This window comes from Oryza brachyantha, chromosome 1, assembly GCF_000231095.2.
Source record: "Oryza brachyantha chromosome 1, ObraRS2, whole genome shotgun sequence".
Classification (NCBI taxonomy): Eukaryota; Viridiplantae; Streptophyta; class Magnoliopsida; order Poales; family Poaceae; genus Oryza; species Oryza brachyantha.
In genome coordinates this window covers 5825174-5838540 of record NC_023163.2, presented here as the reverse complement: position 1 = coordinate 5838540, position 13367 = coordinate 5825174, and the positions used below count along the sequence as shown (strand labels likewise).

At 42.4% G+C, this 13367-nt stretch overlaps 2 protein-coding genes across 2 annotated transcripts; both read right to left on the bottom strand.

The window, feature by feature from the left end:
• Nucleotides 1-160: 160 nt before the first annotated feature.
• On the bottom strand, nt 161-1820 carry LOC102708377. Its single transcript, XM_040528555.1, has one exon. It carries the CDS (start codon nt 1660-1662, stop codon nt 463-465), a length of 1200 nt encoding a protein of 399 aa, XP_040384489.1. The 5' UTR covers nt 1663-1820; the 3' UTR covers nt 161-462.
• Nucleotides 1821-6010: 4190 nt separating this feature from the next.
• LOC102707903 (RNA-binding KH domain-containing protein RCF3-like) lies at nt 6011-12081 on the bottom strand. The gene is made up of 8 exons (XM_006643903.2): nt 12013-12081; nt 9812-10663; nt 9276-9695; nt 8115-8366; nt 7530-7784; nt 6845-6924; nt 6652-6763; nt 6011-6569 (listed from the first exon to the last, which is right to left on the bottom strand). The coding sequence occupies exons 2-8, from the start codon at nt 10649-10651 to the stop codon at nt 6426-6428; spliced, it is 2103 nt and encodes a 700-aa protein (XP_006643966.1). The 5' UTR covers nt 10652-10663; nt 12013-12081; the 3' UTR covers nt 6011-6425.
• Nucleotides 12082-13367: the final 1286 nt, after the last annotated feature.

Genomic DNA, 13367 nt, shown 5'->3' with positions numbered 1-13367 from the left:
ATAGATCCACCATGAAAAAAATTAGAGATTAATTCAAAATCATAACGGACATCCATGTGGGAGCTGTTGGCGTTTGGATCTCAACGCTCTCTTCCACCTGCCAGAGTGTTTTGATTGACTTGCTCAAATTATTTACTATATAATTTATTTGCTTTTTTTTTCACACTACCAGATGTACAGAGCTGGGTTGGATACTTGTCTGGTTTTTCTATGCCAGTTAGTTTTTGTAGATTTATTTTGAACAATGAAGACGAAATTATTAACATTTGTTCCAACAAATCATCAAAATGGTCACAGAAATACACTGCTATACAATACTATTACAAGCACTATACCGTTTTTAATTCTCATTCAAACCACTAATAAAGCGTAGTTTAAGCTCACAATTATACGAGTATATACTGTATTATGGATGAATACATGGCGAGTTTTTTCACTTTTTGAACGCTAGGAAGGAGCTCATCAGTGGCAGATGGGGCACAGCATGAGGCCGTTCTCGTTGCACTTGGAGCACCGCTCGACGTCGCCGCCGCCGTCGCCGGCGACAACCTTGCAGCTGCCGCCACACTCCCAGCACGGGACGAACCGCGCGCCGCCGCAGCCCTCGCAACCGCGGCCGTCCTTGGCGGCGCAGGCCTCGCCGCGCGCCCTGGCCCAGCGCATCATCTCGCGCAGCTTGCCGCTCTCGGCGAGCTCGGCGCACGCGTCCGCGCCGCCGAGGTAGCGGCCCATGACGAAGAGGCGCGGCGGCGCGGCGCCCTCGCCGGCGAGCTCGCGGAGCTCGCGCAGGTACTCGCCGTGCAGGGACACGTCGCGCTCGTCCGCGACGACGGGGGAGCCGCCGGCCGCGGACACGGCCTCGGCGCACGTCTCCACCGCCTGGCGCGCGCGCTCGCAGTCCTCGAACGTGCGCCGCACGCCGCGGAGCGTCGTGGTGTACAGCACCACCCCGCCGCCGGAGGCGCCAGGGGGGCGCCGCTCGGGGTACCCCTCGAACGGGTCCCTCCGCCGCCACTTCGCCGCCGCGGCGGCGGCGCCGTCGTTCCCCTTGTTCTCGCGGTCGCGCATCAGGAAAGGGTTGTCCTTCACGACGCGACGCCCCGTGAGCTCCGGCGGCGGCGGCCTCTTGTCAACCTCATGATTAGCGCCACGCACGGACGACGGCTCCGGAGGTAGCGCCGCCTTCTTGGCAGCCTCGTCCGTGCCAGGCACCGACGATGTCTTCGCCGTCTCAGGCTGCGTCTGCGTCGGCGGCGGCGGCGCCGCCTGAGCTGGCTGCTTCTTCTTCTTCTTCTTGGTCTTCTTCTTGGCAGGAAGCTTGGTGTTCTCCGTCGTCTTGGAGTTGAGCGTAGGCTTGATATCCTCCAGGGCCTTGCTCACCTCCGACCACGACGCCGGCGCGAGGTCGAACCCGTCGAGCTTCTCGAGCAGAGGAAGCGGAACCGCGGTGGAGGGCTTCTTGCCTTCCTCCTCCTCCTCCTCCTCTTCATCACCATCATCATCATCGTCGACATCGCTGGCTTCGCCGTCGCCACCGTCTTTCTTGCCGGTGGCGATGAGCCAGGGCTCCTCGATGGCGCTGACGTCGAACAGCGAGACGCTCGTCGGCGGCGGGCGGTAGACGTCGGCCACCGTGACGTCCTTGGAGCCCGCGCACCCCATGGCTAGCTCCGTTCAGCTCCTGAGTAGTTTGGAGCTAGTGAGAGAACCAGTGGTGGCGTCTCGCGCCCTCCTCTTTCTTCAAGTTGTGGAGGGAAACGCAAGGATGGTATTTTGAGTGGCTGAGCGGCGATAAGATGATCAAGTGAGAGCTGCTGGACGGCTCCTGCCGGGTTAACGTCAAGACTCTCTCCTTGGCGAGTTTGCTCCTGCCCTTCTGCTCCACCGGAATAAGATTTCATTTCGTATTTGATTTTTTCCCCCTCCGGTGTCCAAAAATAAGTGGCAGTGGTTAAGCCAAAACGGAGTGTGCATATAAGCAAACACGATCTTAATTTTAACCGCCGAGGCTATAAATTTCGATAGATAGCGATAAAACAAAAAATTTTGAATAGGAAGCAATTGATAGGACAAGTAGTATTTATAAATAATATCATAAACATTTTTATTTTGATATAATATTCAAATCCTAAAAATGCTTATACTTTAGCTAGATCACTGTCCACGCATATGCTTAGGGATGCACTGCGTATCTATGGTTGGAACCTAAGTTTTATTTTTAACATTTTAAATATGAAACTTACTTCGTTTAGTTAAACTAAAACTAGCCATAGATTACCCGCAACCAGCCCGCACCAATCCCTACATATGCTTCTTGAAAGAGCTTACACGATGAGATATCACTGTGCGACAATACTTCTGAACTCGTAAAACAAATCCTTATATTCCTTGAGTAAATGTAACCGTGATATCTGCTGCTACCCAAGAGCCGTAAATCATAACTAAACAGCTGGTTAATATTGCATAACTAAAGGATTAGAGATTAAAAGATCAAACTTTTACATCCTGAATGCCCAGAAGAAAACTACAAGGGGGAAACGTGATTCACAGCTAGTTGCAGACTCACGATATCGAAGCATCGGCATCGTGAATATCTGAAAAAGCATTAAATTCACGTAAAACCCATGAAGCGTGAACAATACTGGTTGTTTGACAGCGAAGTACTTCTACATACCTCCAAATCACAGGACAGTCCGAACTGTAAAACTACGCTGCCAATTCTCCTTCCTTTCCTGACCACTACTCTTATTTTACCAACAGATGCTGCTGCTCCATTCAGACGTCGCTGTGGAAGTGGGCCGACCTACCCATGGACGTGTCTTGGCACGGTATGAAAACCCAGTAGTCAACTGGAAACAACGGGCGTTACTGTAACTCCAGTGTAGTTTCATCTTTGGCTGCACTGTGCATGTCCTTTTCATGCAGTTCATGCCACAAGTTCTTTCTGCAACATGCTTGACAATCCTGTAGTATGCACAGCCTGAAGTTGGATCACCAGAATAATACGCTGCTTTACGACCATTTTTGTGAAGTGTATACAAAAGAATAAAAGCTTGAACAATTGCTGCATCAGTGACAATGCGTATTATTGGAAAAAGAAAACCAGCAGGCCGCAAGCATCAGCCTAAATATTTTCTGGTGTTGATTATACTTCGTTGAAGGTCCATCCAGACATGACATGGTTTGATTCTTGATCCAGACATGCACATTCTTTTAAAAACTGAGCGTATATACATATAAACAGACAGATGAAGTTATGTGAAAGATGTTAAACAGAAGCACCAACGGCCAAGAGCCAAGACAGTCCAAAACTCGCACTAGTACCAACGAAGGGCCTATAAATATGTTAGTTTCTGAACACCCAAAACTGGAAAACTTGATTCTATAGTACTGGCCATCATTCGGTACAAAAGAACCTCAGTTTCAGGTGAAAACCAAAATTAAGAAAGTTTCCGATTTCATCCATCTTTGTTCTTGTACAATGGATATAGTAAGGAGAAAATATGAACAAGAACATTGGGGACAAACATTGTCTCACAAACTCACAATCATAAACAGATTGTTTAATGATTATGTGGAACATGTCTCCTAAAAGAAACTAAACAAATTACCCATGTAATAACTAGGTATGGCCCGAGAAAATGTTTGAACCAACTGTGACCAGCCAATGTTAAGTGAACTCTCGCTAAACAAGTCAGACTGAAGGTACAGTGAGCAGCTACTTCTTCGTATCTTGTTTACTAAGTTTCTATGTTTCTGAATGCCCATTCTATTTTTTAATACTTATTTAGGCCAGGAGTTATGCCCATTCTATTTTTTAATACTTATTTAGGCCAGGAGTTTAAGGATCAAGTTGAATAATATTATTATGCCTAACCATTCAAATTATTCTGCCTAACCAATGACAATACTATTATAGTACTGAATTTTTAGGACATTAAACCAGGTTACAAAATATAAATAAAAAGCATGTGGCAATGACACACAACATAAATGCCAAACTACAAAACATAGTTACCTTACCATTAAACCAAAGTAGTCATTACCCAAATTTGTTTGACCATTAAAAAATATCTTTTCGATATAACATAAAATTTGAGAAGGGAAGCCTAAAATGTCAATTGAAGAGAAAGCAGTGTCATATTAACTTTAGAAACCGACCTAAAAACAATGAACACTCACATTCAAGGATAAGCTGCACCAATGTTGAAATGATATGCACAAAGTACACAAAAAATGCAAAAGGAAAAAAGAAAGTCAGACAAAACAATACAAGTATACAACCAGGTAAAGAAAAAAAAAACCTACTGGAAACCTAAAACTAAGGATACTGTAATAAAATTGTGCAAGTACCATTCTTTGCAGTAACAATACTGGTTTCTCTAGTCCTTTTTTTTTCTCGGATGACAAACCTGCATATGAAAAAGATCTCACTATAGTTCATGACCATTGTGTAATATAGCACAAGAGCCACAACCAAAAGAAAAGGTAAAAAAACATTCGGACAACTTGTTCAAGGAACACTTCTAAGGTAGACAAACAAAGCTATCAAACATAAGGGTGTGCCCATACCTTCTGGGGTGCAGCTGAACTATCGCCGATGACTTATCATTCAGACATTGGAAAGTAACCAAGGGCACCACTGGTGCATCTTCATTGTTTCGCTAGTTCTTAAAAGCAGATAGCAAATAAAGTAGGTACAATCATAAAGAATTAAAAGAACAGAAGAAATTATATAAAGCTAATCATATGTACCCATTTCAATCTATTTGATCAATTTGCAATACAGAAAAGGCAGTCAAACATCCACAGCATGTCCATTGTGAAATATTTGCTTCAAATTGTCCAAAGAATCATAATTATATAAAATATGGTACAACTGATTCACTAATTTTCTCAAGATTGAAACTATAATCCTTGTATCCAATGAGGATTAAGTATACCTCGAAAGACAAAAAGTAACCTGATACAACAGTCACCATTTGGAAAGACAGTCGCTAATCACTACCATAATCCTCCACATATCCCTCAAAAGCAATGGCCAATGGGTCATGACTTATGAGCACTAAATGGTGGAGCTCCCATGATTTGAATTGCATAATACCCATATGAGATCAAGTTTAGATTATTGCTTGTGTTTAGATTACAGGGGTTTCAGTTGGCTTAAAATTGTCCATCACAACTCAATATCATGGAAGATTTCATCCCAGCAAGCTCATTCAATTCTTCTCTAATTGTTCTTGTAGCCATTTTTTTTCCTTTCCTCAAGGACATAAGCAAGTGACTTGGTCGACTCACGCAACGCATGAATCATTAATCAAAACACATATTAAATTGGACATGAGTAAAAAGGACTAGTGAGAAAACAAGTTAAAGTTAAAAAGTACATGAGTAAAAAGCTCCTAGATGCATAAATCAATTAGATCTATTATATGTTTGAAAAATTTTAGAAGCTACCACATATAGGCAAAATCAACCTTTTACCATCTAAAAGGTTGCAAATTTGTTGACTTGAAAATTCAGTAGAATTATGTCAATACAGAAGGGAAGGACCATTACCCTATCCAATACAACTTCTGCAAATAATAAATTTAGAAATTTATGACTCAAAACTTAACAAAATAATAACTGATAGACATAAGAATGAGAAATCACCAATCTACACACTGAAGCCAGTCACAAAAGGCTCACAAAGAGGTAGACAGAGAGGACACCATGAACCATATGAGTCACCAAACCTACCTTCAGCTAACAAGAGCAGGGCGTCCAGCTTATATTCTCCTTCCTCAACTATCATTGTGTTACAAGTTCCAGATATATTCTGAGCACTGAGCAGCCTCACGCCCCCACGTATTGTTATGCATCTTATCATTTGAAAAACTGCTTTTATATATACAGTAAAATAGACGAGGGTTGAAGGCACCATATAAGTAGATATTCATATTAGGGTACTGGAACAGAGACTATTGGTGTCTCTTATCAATATACATATCAAACAAAAATGCAATGATTGCTATAGGATAGTTTCCTTAATATAAGCTCATAAATTCAACAAGATGGGCTCCTCAGTCCTTGTACAAAAGAATTAGAAGCTTTCCAGCTCCAAGCATGTAAGTTTCATGAAAAGAGATCCGTACAGCTAACCGTAGCATTTCTATCTCACAATGAAAGACTGGGATATAAGAAAGGCCCATCAGGTTGAAGTTTAGTCACTATTTAGCATAATTAGCCTCTTTGGCCATATGGACACAATGGAAAGTATGCAAACTGGTATGCATATTCATAAATATGAACACACATTGGGTCACTAGCTTCAAGCCTTCAACAATCAATATCACCAGCAACTCAACCAGTCCATGGTTGTCGCAGAAGGAACAAACATTAAAAGGTGATGCATCACCTTCAGGCTTCAGGTATTTGAAAAATCAGGGAGCTAGTGGTTCACTTAAAACAAATGCTTGAATAAGACTTCGGGCTGCATGCATTTGGTCTGGTGTGCCAGATATCAAAACAGCAGTGTCCATTGCATTAGCCATCGGGTCTGCGACTGTTATCTTAGCCCCTGAAAACTGCGCATGGCCTTAACTATGTCAGGTAACACATCCAGCCATTTACTGGCTATGCTACAAAATGCACTAGTCAAATACTAACCTCACGAATTCTATTTAAACAGCCTCCATCTTCCCCACATAGAGCAGGTAAAATTATTTTTGGAACCATGACATCTGTGGTTACAGTTGATACCATAGTTGGCTGACCAGGGCTGCAATACAATTGAACACATGATGTTTCCAATTTTGTTGATCAACAGATTAACATATTCAAGCCAAGACAAGAAACAAACCCAGGAAATCCACCCATTCCTCTATGTGCCATTCCTGGGATATCGGATATTGACATCGGATCACCAACATCATGAATGCCCTACAAAACCACAATGGTGCAGAAAATCGTATAACTTGCAGAGTATGGTAGTATACAAGCTTTTTCGTCCCAGCCCTACTTGTTTACATTGTTGGAATACGAATGCATCATGCCATATCTTAAACCATCAACAGTTTTCCTACTCTAGTGGTGTCTATAAAACACTTCTGACACCAACATTAGATTACTTATTCACAAAAAAGGGCTGATAAATATGGCACCGAAAGCCAAGGCAACAGACCATCTTGTGGAATGCCACAATCATGGATAACTAAATTCTGTTCCCAGCCAAAGTGCCAAACAAAGCAAGGTAAACATAGCAGTTTAAATCGTCCCCTAAGAGACTCATAGGGATGTTCAGCATAATGTTGCAAACACAACAAAGGAACTCCAGGCTGAAGGAAATTACTACCAGAACTTATAACAAGACAGGACCACATCTGGTGCCAGATATACATAAAATTAGGAACTGTGTTGGTCTTTGAGATCATTGTAAGCATCTCAATAAAGGGAGAATGGAGGAAAAAGATGCGAGCAATCTGTATATCCTCATAGTATGGTCAATAATATCTTAAAAAGAAAAAAAAGAATACATGGATTGATACCTTCATGGTCCAAGGGGCAGACATCTCATCCAATGGCCGTCCTATAAAATCTTTATGAAACTGAGGCACGTTAGGAAAAATCCTAGGAGATATAGAATCATGGTTTCCCACATATGGGCCAAATTGAGGATCCATCAAACCAAAAGGTGGCTGCACAGGGACTGTTGAAGCCATTCTGTCCCGGAAAAGATGGTTCCGCAGTCTTGCAGTTATCAGCATTAGAGCTTCCTGAATAGCTTCAGAGGCCCCACTGATCTGAAAATAATACCAATTTACATATCATTTATCCAAAAGAAAAAAGAAGTATCATGCAAGAGAAGTCATAGGAAAAAGCTCAGGCAAGTCAAGATACATAATGACAGACGACGTAGAATATTGGACAAATATAGCTCTAAAAAAACTCAATCAAGGAGGATGGATGCCCCCCTTGACTTAGCTTTAAAGGGGCCCACCAAACCTTATGCGGGAAGGTGGGCACAAATGCGGCATTGGGCGACATCTCTACTAGGAGCTCTACCGCTGAGCTTCGCGCTCATCAGCACAGTATAGGACTGTAGGTTCTGCACACAACAATAGAAACCAGACCTGAACAACTTCATCATTTTCTGGGACACCCTTTGGGATCTTGTCTTTGCCCAGCACTATTATGTGTGCTCCTGATAGCTTCCTCATTTCAGCTATGATACTGCCACCTTTGCCAAGAAGGCAACCAACTTGGTTAGGTGAAACAATCAGCCTACATATTGCAGGACCTTCCTTGGTGTTAGAGGTTGGTACAATTTTATGCTGCACATGCAGAATTGCATTCTGTGAAGGGGAAATTCCATCACCTGGATGCTACAAAATAGAGACAAATGATTAAATGAATATTGAATACATTAGTCATTAGTGATTGTCTATTTTGAGAACACATTAGACAGTAACACGACATGCTCAGCGCTAACTACAACGCAAATTACAAATTTCTTTAATACTAGTTCTCAGATTAATAACTGCCTTAAGTGTCAAAATTCAGGAGAAAATTGCAAAGTAAAAAAGTAGTGCATAAAACAGGAGATGTAATTAATATTTTGTGCCATCCAACTTTCTGGCACACTATGTTCTCCATGTCCCACTCCTGTCTCCATGTGCATAAAAACAACAATTATATTTAGTATCGAGTCTTTCAAGATTAACGGCAGGCAACCTGGCAACTGTATTGCACTAATATTTTACAGTTTCAATAGAATTGGTGGCCAATGCATAACTGCATATGGGACACCAAAAGGTATGTGAATATAGTATTAGCAGTTTTTAGAGAATCGAAAGATTCAAAACACTAGAAACAATGCAGTGTGCAGAAATATACTTCTGTTGGAAAACTGGAATTCCTTTCATCTTAAATGTTGTCAAGATTCATGCAGGCTGCCTGCCAGCTATGTTACACTAATATTTCAACATTTCAATACAGTGGTACAAATCCAGAACTAAAGATGGAGAATCAAAAAACATGTGAATATAGTAGTATTTTTTTATAGAATCTATATATTCAAACACTAGAGAGAATACACTATGAGAAAAATATACAGCATGTAGTTCTACTGAATGCCATGTTTCTCAGACAGATGGATCCTGGATATATATTTCCTAGCAGTGAGCACTAATGGGCTACTAGCTACTATAAACAGGTACTAAACTGATATGCACTAAAAGACAATGCACTTATGTCAAGGCACTATACTATCAAGAGAGCAAGAAGCTGATTACCGCAGGTCCAGAGATAAGTATGATGCGATCTTCTGATTTCGGAACAGTATCAAGAACCTTAATTTCACAGCCTGTATCATTCTGAATAGTCTTGATATTGTTTCCACCCTTCCCTATTATACCTCCAACCTTGTCACTTGAGCATAACAACCTAAAAATAAGGGGTTCAGGCGGAACTGGGCCATGGCCATGCATTAGAGCTTCAGGAAAATTGGGAAGAGCAACATTTGGCCCTTGAAAAGGGAGATGGAGGTTAGGTTGCATTCCTGGAGGAAGAACATCTGGCCGATTGAAGAATGAACGGGATGATGAACCAGAATGATGAGCACCAGGAACATCACTCTCCTTAGGAGGATGAGCAAATAGCAATTGAGCAACTCTGTTCAGACCTTTCCTGACTGAGTTGAGCTCTCCAGTGATCTGTGCAAATGATAAATGAAGGAGCACCATAAATGATTTTCTGATGCATAATCTAAGAGATATTACAAAAGGACCAGTATGGAACAAGACAATGAAATCTAATTCTGAAAATTTACCTGGCAAAGTTCATCTCGGGGTAAAGCACACAACGGGAGCTTATCCTTTGAAACTCGAATTTCACAGCCGCTGTCAGTTGACATTTGCTTAATCACACTACCATTCTTTCCCAAAAGCCAGCCTACTTGGCTGTCTAGCACCAGTAATCTCAATGAAACAGGATTTCTCTCACCAGATGCATCTCCTTTTTCATTCTCCATTTCATTTACAAAAATCCGATCAAATACAAGCAAAATGGCCTTAACGGCCAATGGCATTCCCTTCTCCGGCTCCAGCTCTGGCTCTGTTTCTGACTTTGTATCTTTTGCAACAGAGGAATCATCCTCTTCCTTAACATGGTCTTTCCCTGAATCATCCATTTCTTCCTTATCATGATCTTTCTCTAAACCATTATTTTCTTCCTTAGGAAGGCCATTCTCTAAGTCATCATCCATTCCTTTTTTACTTTCACCCTTTTCTTCCTTACTATGGTCCTTCTCCTTTCCATGGTTGCCATCAACAGAGCACGCCACGCCTCCATCATTCTCCTTAGCTTGCTCATGACTAACTTCTCTGTCCTTATCAATGGCGGTAATGACAATGACTCTCTCGTCACAACCAGGGACGGCTTCATCAACCCTGATTTTCACTCCAGTCTCTTGCCTTATCTTTGCAATGATACCACCACCCTTGCCGATGACATTCCCAGATTTTGAAGTAGGGCAGAGAATGCGGAAAATAGGAACACCCGGCTGCACTATCAGCTGAGGCTGCTGCGAAGAATTGTGCTTTGTTTTCTGCCACTTGCCCCGACCGTTTTGCTCTGACGAATTCTTCTGAAACGGCCTCTTGGAAGCCATCTCTAACCCCACCTGAACAGAGAGCAGCAAAGAAGGTAAGCAGTCAACTGCTGCGCTAGATAACACGTAGCCTGCAGCTCTCCTGCGGCTCATTTCAATGAGCTATGCTAAATACCTCAAAAAATCAAATGGCTGCCTAGTACTAATAGCTATTCCGTAGCATTGGAATCTCGAACGACCAAAACGAACTGCACAGACACATACCGCTACCGAACAGAACAGAAGCCCGAGCTCAATAGCACCCCCGTAGGCGGCCTCGGATCAAACCACCAGCGATCGCAATTCGCAAGCCCCAGCGGACACCAACCCCTAACTCCCAAACCCCCAGACTCCGCTCCCCCGTGCAGCTCAGCCACGCGCACACACCAAACCAACCCAACCCAATCCCCCCAGATCGCGCAGAGGCTCCAAATACCAAACCAGGAAGGCTTACTTGCAACCCTAGCACGCCGCGAATAGAGACCCCACCCGAGGAGAGCGCCGGCGGGGGACGGACGGAGAGAGAGGAGACGGGGCTCACCTCCTCAGGGGACAGGAGAAGCGGACGAGGAAAACCCTAGCTAGGGCTCTCGCCACGACGGGGAAGCCAGGGCGCGGCGCCGGGGATGTGTGTGTACACGCGATGCGGCCCGCGACTGCGAGCCGCTTTGCGCTTCCGCCTGCACGAACGCTGGCCACGGGCCGGGGGCGAAGCAAATTGGGCTTGGGTTTGGGCTTTTTTGAGCAGGCTGGGCCCAAATATATCTTCAGCTCTTTCAGACCTCGCTCAGGTGGGTCAGTGGGTAGGCAGTTGAACAGTGGTAACCAGTCTTGGCAGTCTACACACTTCAACTCCACAAGAGACACTGATTTATATTTCGCAGTCGTTTAATCTACGCACTCTATTACAATTAATTGTAACTTATTTTGAATTAAAAGCCAGGATGAATTTTCATCATATAGGAATGACTGCACCTACAGCAAAATATGTGTTAGGCCCCGTTCGGTAGGACTGAGGTGTGGGTTAGTTATCCAGCACGGAAAATGAAGTAATAGATTAGTATATGGTTAATTAATTAATAATTATTAAAATAAATAAATTAATTAATATAATATTTTAAAACAACTTTTTTATAAAAAATTTTCGTAAAAAATACACCGTTTAATAATAATGTGAAGCGTGCACGTGAAAAAAATGGGGCTGCCGAACTCGGCCTCAGTCACGGTGACAAACAGATATGCACAACAAACCTAACCTCTGAAGTATGTGTTATCAGTTATATAGGAGGATTCTTCTACTTCCGATGCCCTTGTTTTGTGGTATTTGAACATGCCAGATTAAGATGCAAATTAAGGATAAATTAAAAAGATGCCAGTCATACCTTACGCCGCAAGAAGCATATACAAGCAACTTCAAGTAATTGCAATCTTTGATGATTGATCTCATTGCCATGAAGATAACGGTTCGATGTAGTTATTATTAATGTATCAGGAACGACCGAACAAGACGTTATTCTTCGACAACCTGTACAAAGGAAAGGAGTTAATACAGTGGTAAGTAGCAAGTGTGGTCTCTAGGTATTACTCCGTAGTTATTTAGAATATAAATAATTTCTCCCTAAAATCCAACTTTTCTGATGAAAAATGCCTAATTAGTTGAATATGTATAGTAAATAAAATTTGTTAGTCGCAGGGAATTATTTTGTCATGCTTCAATGACATAGGCCATAACTAATTTATTACTAGTTACATGCATAGTAACAATTAAGTGATGTATCTCTAATTGACAACCTAAATTATACTCTTCAAATGTCTATTTGGTCACACTCCATTTTATTTAGCCACTCAAATTCATTTTTTACTCTAACAATCTCTCTATCCACCCTATCTATTCTGAGTCTATGACACATGGGCCACACATGTCATCCTCTTCTCTCTTTTTTTCTCTCCCTCACCCTCAGTCTCCTTTTCTCCATCTTTCTTTCTCTCTCCTTTTCTTCCTCAGTCCTCACGACGGCAGAGGCAGGCGGCACGCTGCCGGTGTGGAGGCGGCGCGGGGACACCCGGTGACCTAGTGTAGGAGGCTAGGAGGCGCGGCGGCGACCAAGCGACGTTGTAGTACAGTAGTACCTTGTGTTGTGGGCCTATGTGTGAGGCTCACGTTTGGCAAGTGTATTTTGGCTGGCTAAATTTGATCAGTGGCAGGAGTGTTTTGGCCAGCTATATAGCCAAGCCGTCCGGTTGGCTAGTCTATTGGAGAATGAATTTTAGTTCAAGTTGCTAAATTTTTACTTGAAGAGTCATTTGCTAACTCTGCTGGAGATGCTCTAATTAGTCAAATTATAACATATTAGGATAACACGAATCTAACACCATCGTCTTTTCACTTATACTTATGTTTATAAGTCAAAATTTAAAATTCGTAAGTTAAATTTGGAGTTGATTTTAGGTCTTTTTTATTGTAGTTTACTCTTTACCATTTACTTTGAGATAATGAAAAACATATATATATATATATAAGTTTTATTTAAAGTATTTTTAATCGTTAATAAGTTGTTTCACTGTATACTTAGTGAAACGATCATGAATATAGTACCACGCCCAGTTAATAGCAAACAACTTGAACGCCAAAACATATGACACACAACTGGTCACGCCCTTGGTCCATAAAAACCCCTTTGATCCTATACTCCGGATTATGGCACACATACAACAACATCAAACGCTCCGTTTGTTA